The 12,981-nt window shown below is 46.4% G+C and overlaps 1 protein-coding gene across 7 annotated transcripts in view; it reads right to left on the bottom strand.

The window, feature by feature from the left end:
- CACNB4 (calcium voltage-gated channel auxiliary subunit beta 4) overlaps positions 1 to 12,981 on the bottom strand; it is a 287,912-nt gene that overhangs the window by 145,906 nt on the left and 129,025 nt on the right. The window contains exons 1-2 of one of the 7 annotated variants that reach the window (XM_070070929.1): positions 4,786 to 5,068; positions 2,726 to 2,885 (exon numbers count right to left, since the gene is read on the bottom strand). The exons of 4 other annotated variants lie outside the window; for them this stretch is intronic. Coding sequence is in view for 2 of the 3 variants with exons in the window: in XM_051848624.2 (XP_051704584.1) it covers positions 4,786 to 4,830 (45 nt within the window). In the remaining variant the exon portion in view is untranslated. Of the gene's footprint in view, positions 1 to 2,725; positions 2,886 to 4,785; positions 5,069 to 12,981 lie in introns of those variants that run through there. 2 more of the 7 variants (XM_051848625.2, XM_051848624.2) reach the window with 2 other exon arrangements.

The raw sequence follows: 12,981 nt of genomic DNA, 5'->3' as shown, positions 1-12,981 counted from the left end.
GCTGATCTTCCTGCAGAACATCTTGTACTAAAGAACAATATGATGTTTACTGGGTTCACACACACACACACACACAATCACAGAACCATATTCTAAAAGTCTAGGTTGACTCCTCATAATCCAATAAAAAGAACGCCAGCAGGAAAGTAGCTATAGAAATACCTGAAAGGTATGGGTTGATCCTGACACTTCCCATTGCTGATCAAAAATAAAATACTAACAAGAAAATGGCAAGACTGACTACCCTGGATGGAGTGGCAAACCTATGGGGTCTGATCTAATTCAAGGAGTTTCTCTTTAGCTCCATGTCAATCGTATCTAGAAAACATTTCCATACATATTTTAGAAAGCCATCACTTTTAACAATTAATCAAAGAGAAAGCTCTGTTCATCATTTTTTATTCAACAAGCCCTGGCCAAACAGCAAAATAGCTCAGCGGAGGAAAAAGTTGATCGTCTCAGTCAAATTTCTTACACCGACCATGAGCAGCATCTGCATTTCTTTTTCTGGCTAGTGGTGCTAACAGCCAGTCCTTGGATTCGTTTACAAACCCGTCCTCATTCTCTGTAAATAGACTAGAAAGACTTCCTGACCCCAGAAGGGATGCTCTGACCCTTGCAGCCATAAAGACCGCTGCCTGTCCTGTTTCCAAAATAAATCTAATCCCTAATATCCCTAGACTGTTTTTTTGAAGGTCCCCAAACACATAAATCCTCTGATGGAAGTTTATCGTCTTCCCTAGCAAGTATGAGGACATATCTTCCTATTTAAAATAACTTTATTCTATCTTTGAAAGCAGCAATCCATCATTCCCTTGTGGATGTGTTGCCTTTCAACCCTCCTGGGTATCTTTGTTCACATCAAAGGCATTTAATTTTCCTTCTCCACAAGCTCTGTGGCAGAAATCTCCCACTTGGCATGAACCATCAATTAACAAGGCAAGGAGCACATCTACATATGAAGGTGTGTGGTGTACGGAGGGTACAGTGTATATGCACATGTGGGTACCCAGCCATTTAGACAAGCCTTCACAGTCACACAGCTTATAGAGAAGGAATAGTTTAAATAATGAATATATTGTTAGCTTCACAATAATATATGGGTATACACAGGTTTAAGTATGTGCTTTTATAGAGACGTTCAGATATTATATACACACTAGAGTTTGTAAAATTTATTTTCATAACTTTTACATCCATAAGGTTTCTAGTAGTACTGATATATTAGGAAAACATTTAAAGAACATATTTTCCTCTCTAGTAAATATCCTGAATCATCCTCTGATCATCTTTCTCACTGGTAAATATCAGAGTTCTCCCTTTAGATACTTTAAGTATTTGGAAATGAAAGCAATAATATCAGAGAAATTAACTCTTAATTCTATGTAAAGCTAATGATAGCTTTACTTTACAAAATTCTCTAAGAAGCTGTATTTCAAATTGCTCAAAATTCCAGAAGGTCCATGCAGAAGCTTCAAATTTTGCAAAGTATCTCCTGCATGGGCCAGTTATAGTCCTAACATACTCAATATTTTATCAAATAAGAACAACATTGACAAAATAGGGAGCAGGTTGAAAATGACCTATTTACATATCTGTGCACTGATAGTCTGGAAGGGTGCATAGCAATATGTTCACTGAGACTGTCTCTGAGTGTGCAGGGGGTGGTGGTGGTAGCTTTTTCCTGTTTCTCTGCCCCTTCCACGCATTCCCCTCTGAGCATCCTTCCTATTGTTTGTGTGATGAAAAAGGAAGTCTATTCCTAGAATCATTCCACAAACATCAAGATACACAATGCACCCATTTATGAAACATGTACACCCAAGAGCAACTCTATTGAAATCTGTTGTGACTCAGATAAAAATCCATAGTGTCCACTGGGAGCTCAGTCCTTGAAAAACATGATGACCACTAGGACACAGGGGGCAGTGAAGCCAGAATGAGGCACCACTCAGATAGAAGCCAGTGAGTGCCTGGCGAATCTGTGCCCATGATTAAGTGTAACTGACTCCGGTCCAGGTATGGACTGACCAGGAAGCACACACTCCACTATCCATGTCAAGGTAACAGGAGAAGTCATATGAAACCTCCCCTTCTGGTGCAAGGCCCCTATGGGGGGCCACGGAATGATACTTCCTTAAAATTCTGAAGGACCCTAATTCTTACCTACCCTCCTGGAAACCATAGAAGTTTACAGACTTGCCCCAAAAGACTTCACAGGACTCAACAATCTAACTGTCCAGACTGTGAGTCCCTGCATGTTTCTTGTGCCTCTCTTTTATCACTTCTGTGTGAAATACAGAAGTTAGGCTAACAGCTAGGGCCCCGGGCTTACCTATATACCTGTGGAGCAGCCCCCTGAGAAAACTCTTGCATCACACTACCAAAATCTGCCTTATGTTGTGGGGTTGGGGGTGCTACCAGTGTACAATAATGCTTTATTCTAATCCAGAATAAAGTATCAGTCTCGAGGCAAGAGGATCTTACTACAGGCTTCCTGTGTGAACACATGGCATATCATCACTTGTCACATGTTAGCCCCCACACAGCCCACAAGGATAACATATGCGGATGGCTCCCCACCACCCCACAGGAAGTGCCGTACTCAGCTTTTAGTGCCTGGGTAGTCTCCAGCTGCAACTGGCCTCCTGAGAAAAGCCTGTCCACGCCTATCCGCCAGAGCTGTTCCGAGCTCTGCCCCAGTCTGTGCACCCCCCACACTTACAGCCATAAATGCATTGGCACTGAGAAACACTGCTGAGGCTGTGGCACTCCAGGTGTGGCTTTATTTGTCACTTCACCAGGTCAGCTATTTAGGCCTAGTCTTCTCCATTGGCTTGAAGCTCTGTTCACACCATCTTGGGTAACACATCACATTATTCTTCCTTATAAAAACAAATAAACTCAAATGAGCATTCAGAGTCAGTTCCCCCCCCCTTCAAACATCTCTGTCGCCCCCTGTGATGGATGTGACACGGTTTCCATCCCACCCCTCCAAAGGCTTCCCGAGCTCTCAGCTCAGCACTAGCCAGACGCCTTCCTTCACCTTTCACTCCTCAGGTTACCCACCTTCCTCACCTCCGCAGATGTGCACAGCCCCGGGACGTCAGCCTGCTGGCCACCACTGAGTCACCAGGAGCACAGCACTGCAGCACCTAGCACTACCCGCCATCGCCTACTGCCACGAGTCAACTCACTGCACTCTTCACTTCTCACCCTCTAGGAACACCCTGCTGTCCTGGGAGGCTGCACCAAGAGGGAATAAAAGAAGGTTTTCATACTTATAATGGCTCCCCTCTGGACAAGTGCATCTGAAATTTATACAGTTCTGGGGAACAAGGAGCTGGATACATTAGTTCCTAGCCAACTCTGGTCACAGCAGCTGGTTTCGAAAGGCAATTCCAAAATAACTCCCATCCATTCAGTGCAATACATTGCCCAAGTTTAAAATTCATGGCCAAAAATAAAACTTACGACTCAGTAAGGCATCACATGTTTCGTAACTGAGTGTGGAGAGAAGGCGTTTAAGCACTAAGCTGGCCTCCTGAGGAGCCCAATCCGGGAAGCTGCTACTGACCTCCTGGAGTGGCTTTTCCCATGCCCCCACCCCGCCCCAAGTGTGGACCTCCTGGATTTCAGCCGCCACTGTTTCAGACGAAGTGCCTTGCCAGATACTGACAGTCTGATCATTTATGAGCACGTTGGACAACATGCAAAGAGACTTTGAGGAAACAGAGTTAGAGTTAGAGCTCACACACAGACAGGAAGGAAAAATGGAATGCCTTATCCGAACTAGGATTAGTATGTTTCATGGACAGCACACCACTTGATACATACTTCTGCATTGGCGTATACCATAGGGGCTTTGGTTATAATCTGTTTATTGGGTGGTTTAGCCAGAGAACCTTATGTAATACACTGTTTTGAATGTAGCAACATGTATGGCATTGCACTTGTATAAAATTCAGACTCCCTAGAGCGCATCCCATTAGCCACCCCAATCATCCTACCTTGCAAGGTGCCTATATAATTGATGAGAAAACAGGAACTACCACCATCAATAATAAATCAGCTTTAGCTTATATTCAAAAGCTACCATTCTGTAGTATGATTTTAAGGATTTCAGAAAATCATTTCATCCTGATTTTAATAGACTGCATGAGCCTGACCAAGGGGTGAAAAGGAGTCCAGTTTTCTAAGCCAAAACGCACGTTGAGTCTACTTCAGCCGTCCAGGGTAGAGTATGGGAACAGCATGCAGGCCCCCGCACTGGTGTTGTATGACCACAACCCTTGCATCTGATTTCCTTAACAAAGAAGCAGAAAGCTCTGCACTGCTTGTTTGGCCAAAAGCACATAATAATACAGCTCCAGCTTAGGAACTTCCATTCATGCTGGCTCAACAAACAATGTGTATTATATAATGAATGAGCCTTTTCTATGAAGCCTGCTATTGGAAAACAGAGGCACTTTCTGCATAGTTTAAACCAGCCTACAAAGAGCAGTTACCCCTGTGAGACCAAACGTGGCACCAGCAATGGATAAATCCTACACTCTCCAATGCCTTTGCTGTCACTCTCACTGCTTTTTGGCTTCACGAAAGATCATTTCAGTTAACTATAAACTCCTCAGAGAACATTTACACAGCAGCCAGCAAGCACCCGAATGTTGGCTTTCAGCTCCATGTTCCCTGCGTTGCCTAAGAAATAAGGGGGGGGGGGGCAGTGAGGGCAGTGGGAAGAAGAAGAGCAAGGGAGAGGAATCAGCTAGCTGTGAAAATACTTACAGCCTCCGAGTCTTCGATTCCATGCAGGTACAAATTGTCATACATGGAGGTCTGATAATCCACAGCACCTCTTTCAAGGCAAAAACAAAACTGCTGCAGAAACCACAGCTACAGTTAAGAAGAGAAAAAGGCCTATTACACGGAAGAACTGCGCCTGCCTTCTCAATCCCTGTGGATGTACCAGGCAAGAGACTATCCATTCACATCCCACGGGCGAGGTTATCCCCAGAGGCAGTCCAGACCTGGCATTTTATCTGCCTTCCCAATACACAGCATAAAAAGCAGAAGCCTGCCTCAGCCACAGACTGGGGACTGAGCTAGGAAAGCAGCCTCTGATTGGCTCAGCTGCCCTGCTTCAGTCAGCTGAAGAGCGCTCCCTGGGAGAGCGGAGGGTGACTCGGAGCATCCTACCCCGCAAAGAGCTGCTTCCTGTTTCGCCTGTATTGTTAGTTCTACAATAAACACTTACCAGTATCCAAAGGCCGCCTGGAATGTGTGTCAAGGCAGACTGTGGAGTGCTCGCCACACAATTGCTCATCTCCAAATCAAATGCACATCCACAGTGGGGGGAGCGAAGGAGCAACTTTATTCTCACAGAATATCGTGCAAGACAGAGAACAGACACTAATCTCCATCTAACATCTGGACTCAACAGATGCGATTTAAGTCAAAAAGGCAATAAGTCATAAATTTTTTTTTAATCTTAGGTGATGGAAAAATGGAGAGAATAAACAGATGGTAAGATTTCTGGCGAGCATCTCTGTAGTAAAAGTTTTCAGCATTCTCATTGGAGTCTCTGCCTCACTGGCAGGCAAATACCTCTGTGTCCCAGCTAGGGAAGTTTCCAAAAGGAGCCCTAAATTTCTCAACTTTCAGAGGCAAAACATTTTCATGTCTCTTTAGTTTCATGGGTTTACCCTCCCCTAAGTGACAACCGATGTTTTCACTTAAACCCTTCCTTCATCCCCTTTCCCATGTGTAAATGTTAATGTCTCTAAAACAACACTGATCTTTTCCCCAAAAAGTCCTACTCCCCACCCCTGCTCCTCCCATGCATAACTTTGGTTGACTTGGGTCCCATCCTAGGACAGGCTACTATAGAGTGGCCCCAGATACTTACAGCTCTCTGGTCAACCAGGAAGGCACTGCAGTTTTGCGAAAGGAGAGCTCCATGGCTCACTTTAGAAAGTTAGGGGTAGGGGCTGGTGCTGAGGGACACTGGGTAAAGCCACTGCAGTGCCGGCATCCCATATGGGCGCTGCTTCAAGTCCCAGTGTTCCACCTCCCTGCTATGGCCTGGAAAGGCAGTAGAAGAAGGCCCAAGTCCTTGGGCCCCTGCACCCACATGGGAGACCTGGAAGAAGCTCCAGGCTCCTGGCTTCGGATTGGCCCAGCTCTGTCCATTGCAGCCATTTGGAGAGTGAACCAGTGGATGGAAGACCTCTCTCTCTCTGCCTCTGCCTCTCTGTAACTCTGCCTTTTAAATAAATAAAGCTTTAAAAAATAAAAAATAAAAATAAAAAGCCAGGGGTGGGTGTATGGCCTAACAGTTAAGTCACTGGTTGGACACCTGTGTCCCCCATCAGAGTGCCTGGATTCCGTCCCCAGCTCCAGCCCCTGCCCTTAGCTTCCTGCTAATGCAGATCCCAATGATGACTCAAGTGGCTTGGTCCCTACACCCATATGGGAGACCTGGCTTGCGTTTCCAGATCCCTGCTGTGCCCCTAGATCCACCCACCACTGGTCATGGTGGGCATCTGGGGAGTGAAACAGGATGGGTAGTCTCTGTGTCTGTCTGTCTCTCTCAATAAATACATTAATTAAAAGAAGGCTGTTAAATTTTGGGGAAAACAAAATTAGTGAGGGGGAAAGTACAAACTCTAAAGAGGCTTGATTCTCTGGGGCTAAGAAATGACCCAGAAACTCAAAGGGTCTGAGTCCAGTGTCAGTGTTACCACTGTTTGGTCAGATAACACTGGCCCATCAGTCACCACCCCCATGGGCTTTAGTTTCTTCATCTGCCAAACTGAGGCAAGAAATTACTCAGAGAAAGAACTCTGGAAACCTAAAGTGCAGCATCCACACTTACCAGTGGCAACCCTACTGTGTCAGCCAGAAGGCCTGGCTGCAGCTCCTGGGGACTCAGCACCCAGGAGCTGGTTGGCCCTGGACCTAAGAAACAGGTCTTCTAGCCAGCATCTCGGGAAAAGAGGAACTCTCCAAGGGATAAACCTGAGTCACAAAGCACTGCGAGAGCTATGACTGCTGAGCAGGGCACTGTTCTTCCAGGTCTGTGCAGACCCATTCATGTCTTTCAGTCACGGTTGCACACTTTGGGAGTGGCATCAACACTCAGTCACTTTGCAATATGAAAGGCAGCAGAGGGACTCAGCGGTCCTTCAGAATCCTACTATGGTGGGGTTCATCCAGGATGTCATCTTGGAGGCTGTGCCCACACGGAAGACCAGCAGCAGAGGATGAGTGCAGTCAGGAAGATTCCACAGAAAGAAACCTGGTGCTGGCTCTAGCTGCTGACAACTGAGTCTGCAGGAGCAAGCCACTGCCCTGATGGAACCTTGGCTCCACCCCCCCCCCCCCCACACACACAGCAAGAGGCCTGGGTCAAGAGATTCATAAGCACAAATCCATGTATCAGATTCTGTGCCTTATCTCTGTGTAACCACAGCCACCCAATATTTTAGCCAGAAACTATAGAAAAGTCAAGAGGCTCTTTTTTCCTTCTCAAACTCCACAAATAATTTCCTTACTTTACCACTTCAGTAGAAACTACAGGCATTTCCTGATTATCTATAAATGGGAATCATAAAACTAAGGAGAGAAGAGAGCTAGAGCTTAGCCTAGCTATTTCAGAATGCCTGAATTCAATTCCCAGCGCTGGCTCCTGACTTCAGCTTTCTGCTAATGCAGAACTTGAGAGGCAGCATTGTTAGATCAAATGACTGGGTCCCTACATAGGAGACCTGGATTGCACATCCAACACTTGCCTCCAGTCTTGACCCAGGACCAGATGCTGCAGGTATGTGAGGAGTGACCCAGCAGATGGGAATGTACACACGCTCTCTCTCTTTGCCTCTTAAATAAAAAATAATTAAGAACAGAAAAAAGACAAAAGACCCTATGAAAAAGTATTGCCTGTATGGTTCTATGTTTACAAATCTCACCTGATTCTTGGTGAGGAGATTTTTTTTTTTTTTTTTTTTGGACAGGCAAAGTGGACAGTGAGAGAGAGAGAGACAGAGAGAAAGGTCTTCCTTTGCCGTTGGTTCACCCCCCAATGGCCACTGCGGCCGGCACACCACGTTGATCCGATGGCAGGAGCCAGGTGCTTCTCCTGGTCTCCCATGGGGTGCAGGGCCCAAGCACTTGGGCCATCCTCCACTGCACTCCCGGGCCACAGCAGAGAGCTGGCCTGAAAGAGGAGCAACCGAGACAGAATCCAGCACCCCGACTGGGACTAGAACCCGGGGTGCCGGCACCGCAGACGGAGGATTAGCCTAGTGAGCTGCGGCGATGGCCGAAGCAGATTGTTCTTGCAATTTGACAAATGCATCCTGAGCTCAGCGCAGTAGAGGAAATGGCACGACTCTCAACAAACAAGGAAAGCTCTATTCTGTATTGCAAGGGAGCATCATTTTCAGTTAGTCTTAAACTTTGGGACATGGAGTTCCTTTTCCTTGCCCAGCACTGGGCTTTGTGGCACAGCAAACCCATGGAAGCGACAGTGGAATACAAAGGACAGTATTCCTGTTTTCCATTTGTTTGGAAAGGGAAAAGAGGGAGAGCCAAAAGCGAGATGATTAACTGAGTTGTAGACAGCTATGACTTCAAGACAAGTGCTGCAGATTTAGAGGCAAAGGAAGCTTTGGTATCCAATTTCCCAAGCTGCTGGTAGTAATGCACCCCTTTGCCCTCGAGATCTGCCTGGTTGCAAGTGTTAACATTGCACCCCTGCTTTCTCTCTGATGCTTCTGGGGCAGACAAGGGAATGAAAACAAAACAGAACAGGAACCTATGGACAACAGACTCCTCTTTTACTCCTCAGCTGTACTGCGGTGAGTTTGAATGTAGCCCTCACTACATAGGCAGGGATGGTCTTGAGTCTCTGGGGGCCTCATCTGTAATACAGAGATAATGACAGTCCTGAAATTAATGAGTTAATAGATGAAAGGTGCACAGGAGGCAGAATGGAAGACTTGGCTTTTTTTTTTTTTTTTTTTTAAGAGAATCAGGGCTGCCTTCCAAGGGCCCCATGCACACTGCACTCTGTGTAAATGATGCTCCCTGGCCCTGTGGAACAGGCATGCTAGGGAGCAGGGGGTTTACGAGCCGGGACCCAGAGCCACACTGCCTGCACATCCCCACTGTGCTGCCTCCTAGCAGGCTACTCCGCCTTGCTGTGCCTCCATTTCCTCGCTTATACACTGAAAACTGGACCAAGATCCCTGTGCTGATTAACAGCCTGGACATAAGAAAAGGCTCAGAAGGATGCTTGGCACCTCAGTGCTCCACAAGCTTCAGGCTGCTGTGCTGGTCCTCACTACAGTGCTCAGCCCGCCTTCTAGCCTGCGCACCTGGCCCCCTTCGCCTCTGAGTGGGATCCCTTAGACTTGTCCCGGTCTCAGTCACCAGAGCTGAGCCCAGCTTCCTGCCTCCTGTTGCCCTACTTAACTCCGTGCCAGCTCCCCCTGCTGCCTACCTGCTCTACCTGGCCAGGCCGGCTGCTCCTCACGCTGAAGCTGGCCAGCTCCCCCCGCCCGCCCCCAGCACTTCCTGACAGCACCCTCCTGCCGCAGCCACCCACGGAACCCTTCCTGCCTCAGCATACCCAGCGCGTGCACGCTGGCCTCCCCCCATCCTGGCGCCCCACTGTCCCCACCAGCCTGTCACAAACCACTGCTCAGAAAACTGTCCTTGTGAAAATCCTGTAACAAACGCTGCTACTAGTGGTTTGTCGAGGAGGCAAGAGGTGAGTGGGAAAGGCAGAGAGAAATAAAGAGAGATGGAGATAAAGAGGCAGAGACAGAAAACCCCAGAGAGCACAGAGGAAGAATGATCCTAACCTGTCGACCGGCTCCCTTCCTCCCTGGCAGTCTCCATGACTTGGAGAGAAAATGACACTTCATAATTCATGAGTGTGTGGAGGTAAGGGAGAAAAACTCCCGTGGCCTATTCAACTTGCCAGAAAATGACAGATCCTTCTCCGTGATGGACGGATTACTCACACACCTCTCACTTTAGGAAATTTCCTCTAAAAGAAATAATTACAAGCCGATCTCCTGCAACAAAGTCACAATTTTCTATGTCTATTTTCTTGTCTTCCCAACATTATCTTAGACCAGTCCAGCCAGTCTCCTCCCTGTGCCGATTGACCACTGAGTGGATTTTCAGGTTATTATCAATGCTAAGTTAGCAACTGCAAGTTCCAACAGCAGGCTGCTCCGCATAGCTGGTACAGACCCCGGGATACAGACAGGACGGGAAGGCAGCCCCCTGGAAGCTGACTGTTGGAGGGCTGGGCTGCCACACTGGAGATCCAGACGACAATAATTGAGCCAAAGAGGAGGCTGCAATCAGAGCTCTCACATGGTGAGAAGCTGGGCTCAGAGCTGGGGAGTAATTTGATTCCTTTATCTCCAAAGCTTCAGTAGGAGTGGGAGGCAGGATGGGGGGGAAGGAAGGGAAGGGCTCCCTCATTGAGCAAGGCAGAAATGCATCAGCTGTCAACTTACTACACGACCTGCGGCAGCCCACCTTCCCCATGTGTGGGACCCCTTCAACTCCATCATTCCATATTTGTTCCAAAGAGGAAACAGCTTTAGTTTTTTTTTTATGTAAAGTTCACGAAATTTTATCTTTTAAATTTTGTGACTGTTTTAGGTAAATATTCATGTTTTTCCCTCTTACATGGAATTTTTCTCTTTGATGTGATAACCCAGTTAAGAGGAAGCCTCTATAAATTCTTACTGAGGATCTAATATCTCCTCTAAACAGAAATCATTCAGTGGCAGCTCTTATTATTCAAAATAGTTCAATGGCTTCCCATTGCTCTCAGGATAAAAGCCCAAATCCACAACATGATCTAGCATTGTCCCAACATCTCTCAGCCTCTCCTCTGCCCACTCCCCTCTACAACCAGCCTGACTTTCTGGGACATTTTCAAAGCCCCTTCCACCACTGGGCATTGTCGTCTCTGAGTCCTTTGCCTAGTACCCCTTTCCTTCTTCACCCCCACTACAAGTACACAGCATGAGACTGATGACTTAATATCTGTCACTGGAACTTGGGTTCTGCTGGAAGAGAGACCAGGTAGCCTTTTACTTACCCTGGCATCCCCACTGCCCAGCATAACCCCTTGCACATAAAGGACTGTCAATAAACGCGTGAATAATTCATTATGGCCCTGAACTCCCTGACCACTTCTACACCTAGGCTGCCAAAACCAAAAACCAAAACAGAAAACGTTGTTGGTAACTAACAAAAAAGCTCTCGCAGTAACATGTGGGTATTTTTTAGAGCTAAGAACACCTGGAACATGTGCATCCCTACAGGGTCCTCCCCAAATTGTCTTCATGCCCTGACACAGGAGATAGTCCTCTTCAGATTCAGCTTCTTACAATAAAAAACAAAATCTTCATGTAGTATGGAGTTACTGTTTTAACCATATTTTTGTTTAAAAAAAAAAAAACATAATTTGCAACCATGTCCCATCTGACTAGGAGGCTCTCTCTTCCCTGACACCCTTACCTCTGAGTTTTTTATTTGGTAAACTCATTCCTTGCTTAAGATCCAAAGTGGCCAGCATTGTGGCTCACAAAGTTAAGCTGCCACCTGCTGCACCAGCATCCAATACAGGCATCAGTTCAAGTCTCAGCTGCTCCACTTCTGATCCAGCTCCCTGCTAATGCACCTGGGAGACAGTGGATGATGGTCCAAGTGCTGGAGACCCTGCCACTCACATGAGAGACCTGGATGGAGTTGCAGCTCCTAGTTGCCACCTGGCCCAATCCTGACTGTTGTGGGCACTTACGGAGTGAAACAGTGGATGGAAGATCTCTCTCTGCAACTCTGCCTTTCAAAGATCCAATGTAAATGTCATTATGACCCTCCCCAACTCTCTCTGACATTAGACAGTAATTTTATGTTTCCATGGCACTCTAATCTCCCCTACGACGAGTGGTGGGCTAACCACATAATAGTGCAATTCATTCAGAAGACCTGTTTCCTCCATGACAGGATGAACAACTCAAGAAAAAGGAATCACATCCTAATCAGTTTTATACTCACATGCTTCATTCCCTAGACAGCCCTCAAAATATATTGGCTGCCAGAACTGAACAGCAAAGATGAAAACAAAACTCACACTTTGATCCCTGATGTCTGCCTCTACCATCAGGCAGCCTAGGCCAGTAGATGTCGAAGGTCTCAGAGTGAGTCAACAAAGAAGGGAATAAGCCAGGAATCTGAGATCAACTTCAGGGCTTTGATGGATTCAGAGCATGAACCATAAATTGGAAAGAGTGTCAGGAACTTAGGTCTGAGCTAGACTCAAGTGTGGTGGGGTTCTTCCTGGTTGGAATCTATGGGCAGAGGAGATATTAGTGAATGATGGGTGAATGGTTAATACTAAGGTCATGGGATACTTCCCAAAATTATGTTTTGAAGCACTCTGGCCTCAGAATCAGCCCTTAAGGCATTTGGATCTGGTTAAAAAGCTCATGAGAGTATCTCAGGCATGGAAAGCCAAGACACTGTGCCAAACAATGACCAAATGAAAGATCTCTATGAGTGAGATCCCAGAGGAAAGAATGGGCCATCAAAGAAGGAGGTACCTTTCTCTGAAGGGAGAGGAGAACTTCCACTTTGATTATGGCCTTTTCTAAATAAGATCGGAGTTTGTGAACTCAAGAGGTTTCCATAGCCTTGGCAGCTCATGATAAGAGCCTCAGGTGATTACTGATGTCATAAATAAGAGCGTCAATTGTTAAATCAACAACAGGAGTCACTGTGCACTTGCTCCCCATGTAGGACCTCTGTCCTTAATGTGTTATACTATGAGAATTAACAGTAAAACTAGTCTTCAAACAGTACTTTATATTTTGTGTGTCTATGTGAGTGCAAACTGTTGAAATCTTAGTATAGAGTTGATTTTCTGTATATTCATTAAAAATGAATCTT

Source organism: Oryctolagus cuniculus, chromosome 3 (assembly GCF_964237555.1).
Source record: "Oryctolagus cuniculus chromosome 3, mOryCun1.1, whole genome shotgun sequence".
NCBI lineage: Eukaryota > Metazoa > Chordata > Mammalia > Lagomorpha > Leporidae > Oryctolagus > Oryctolagus cuniculus.
The sequence above is the reverse complement of the archived record's forward strand: the minus strand, read 5'-3'. Positions and strand labels throughout refer to the sequence as shown.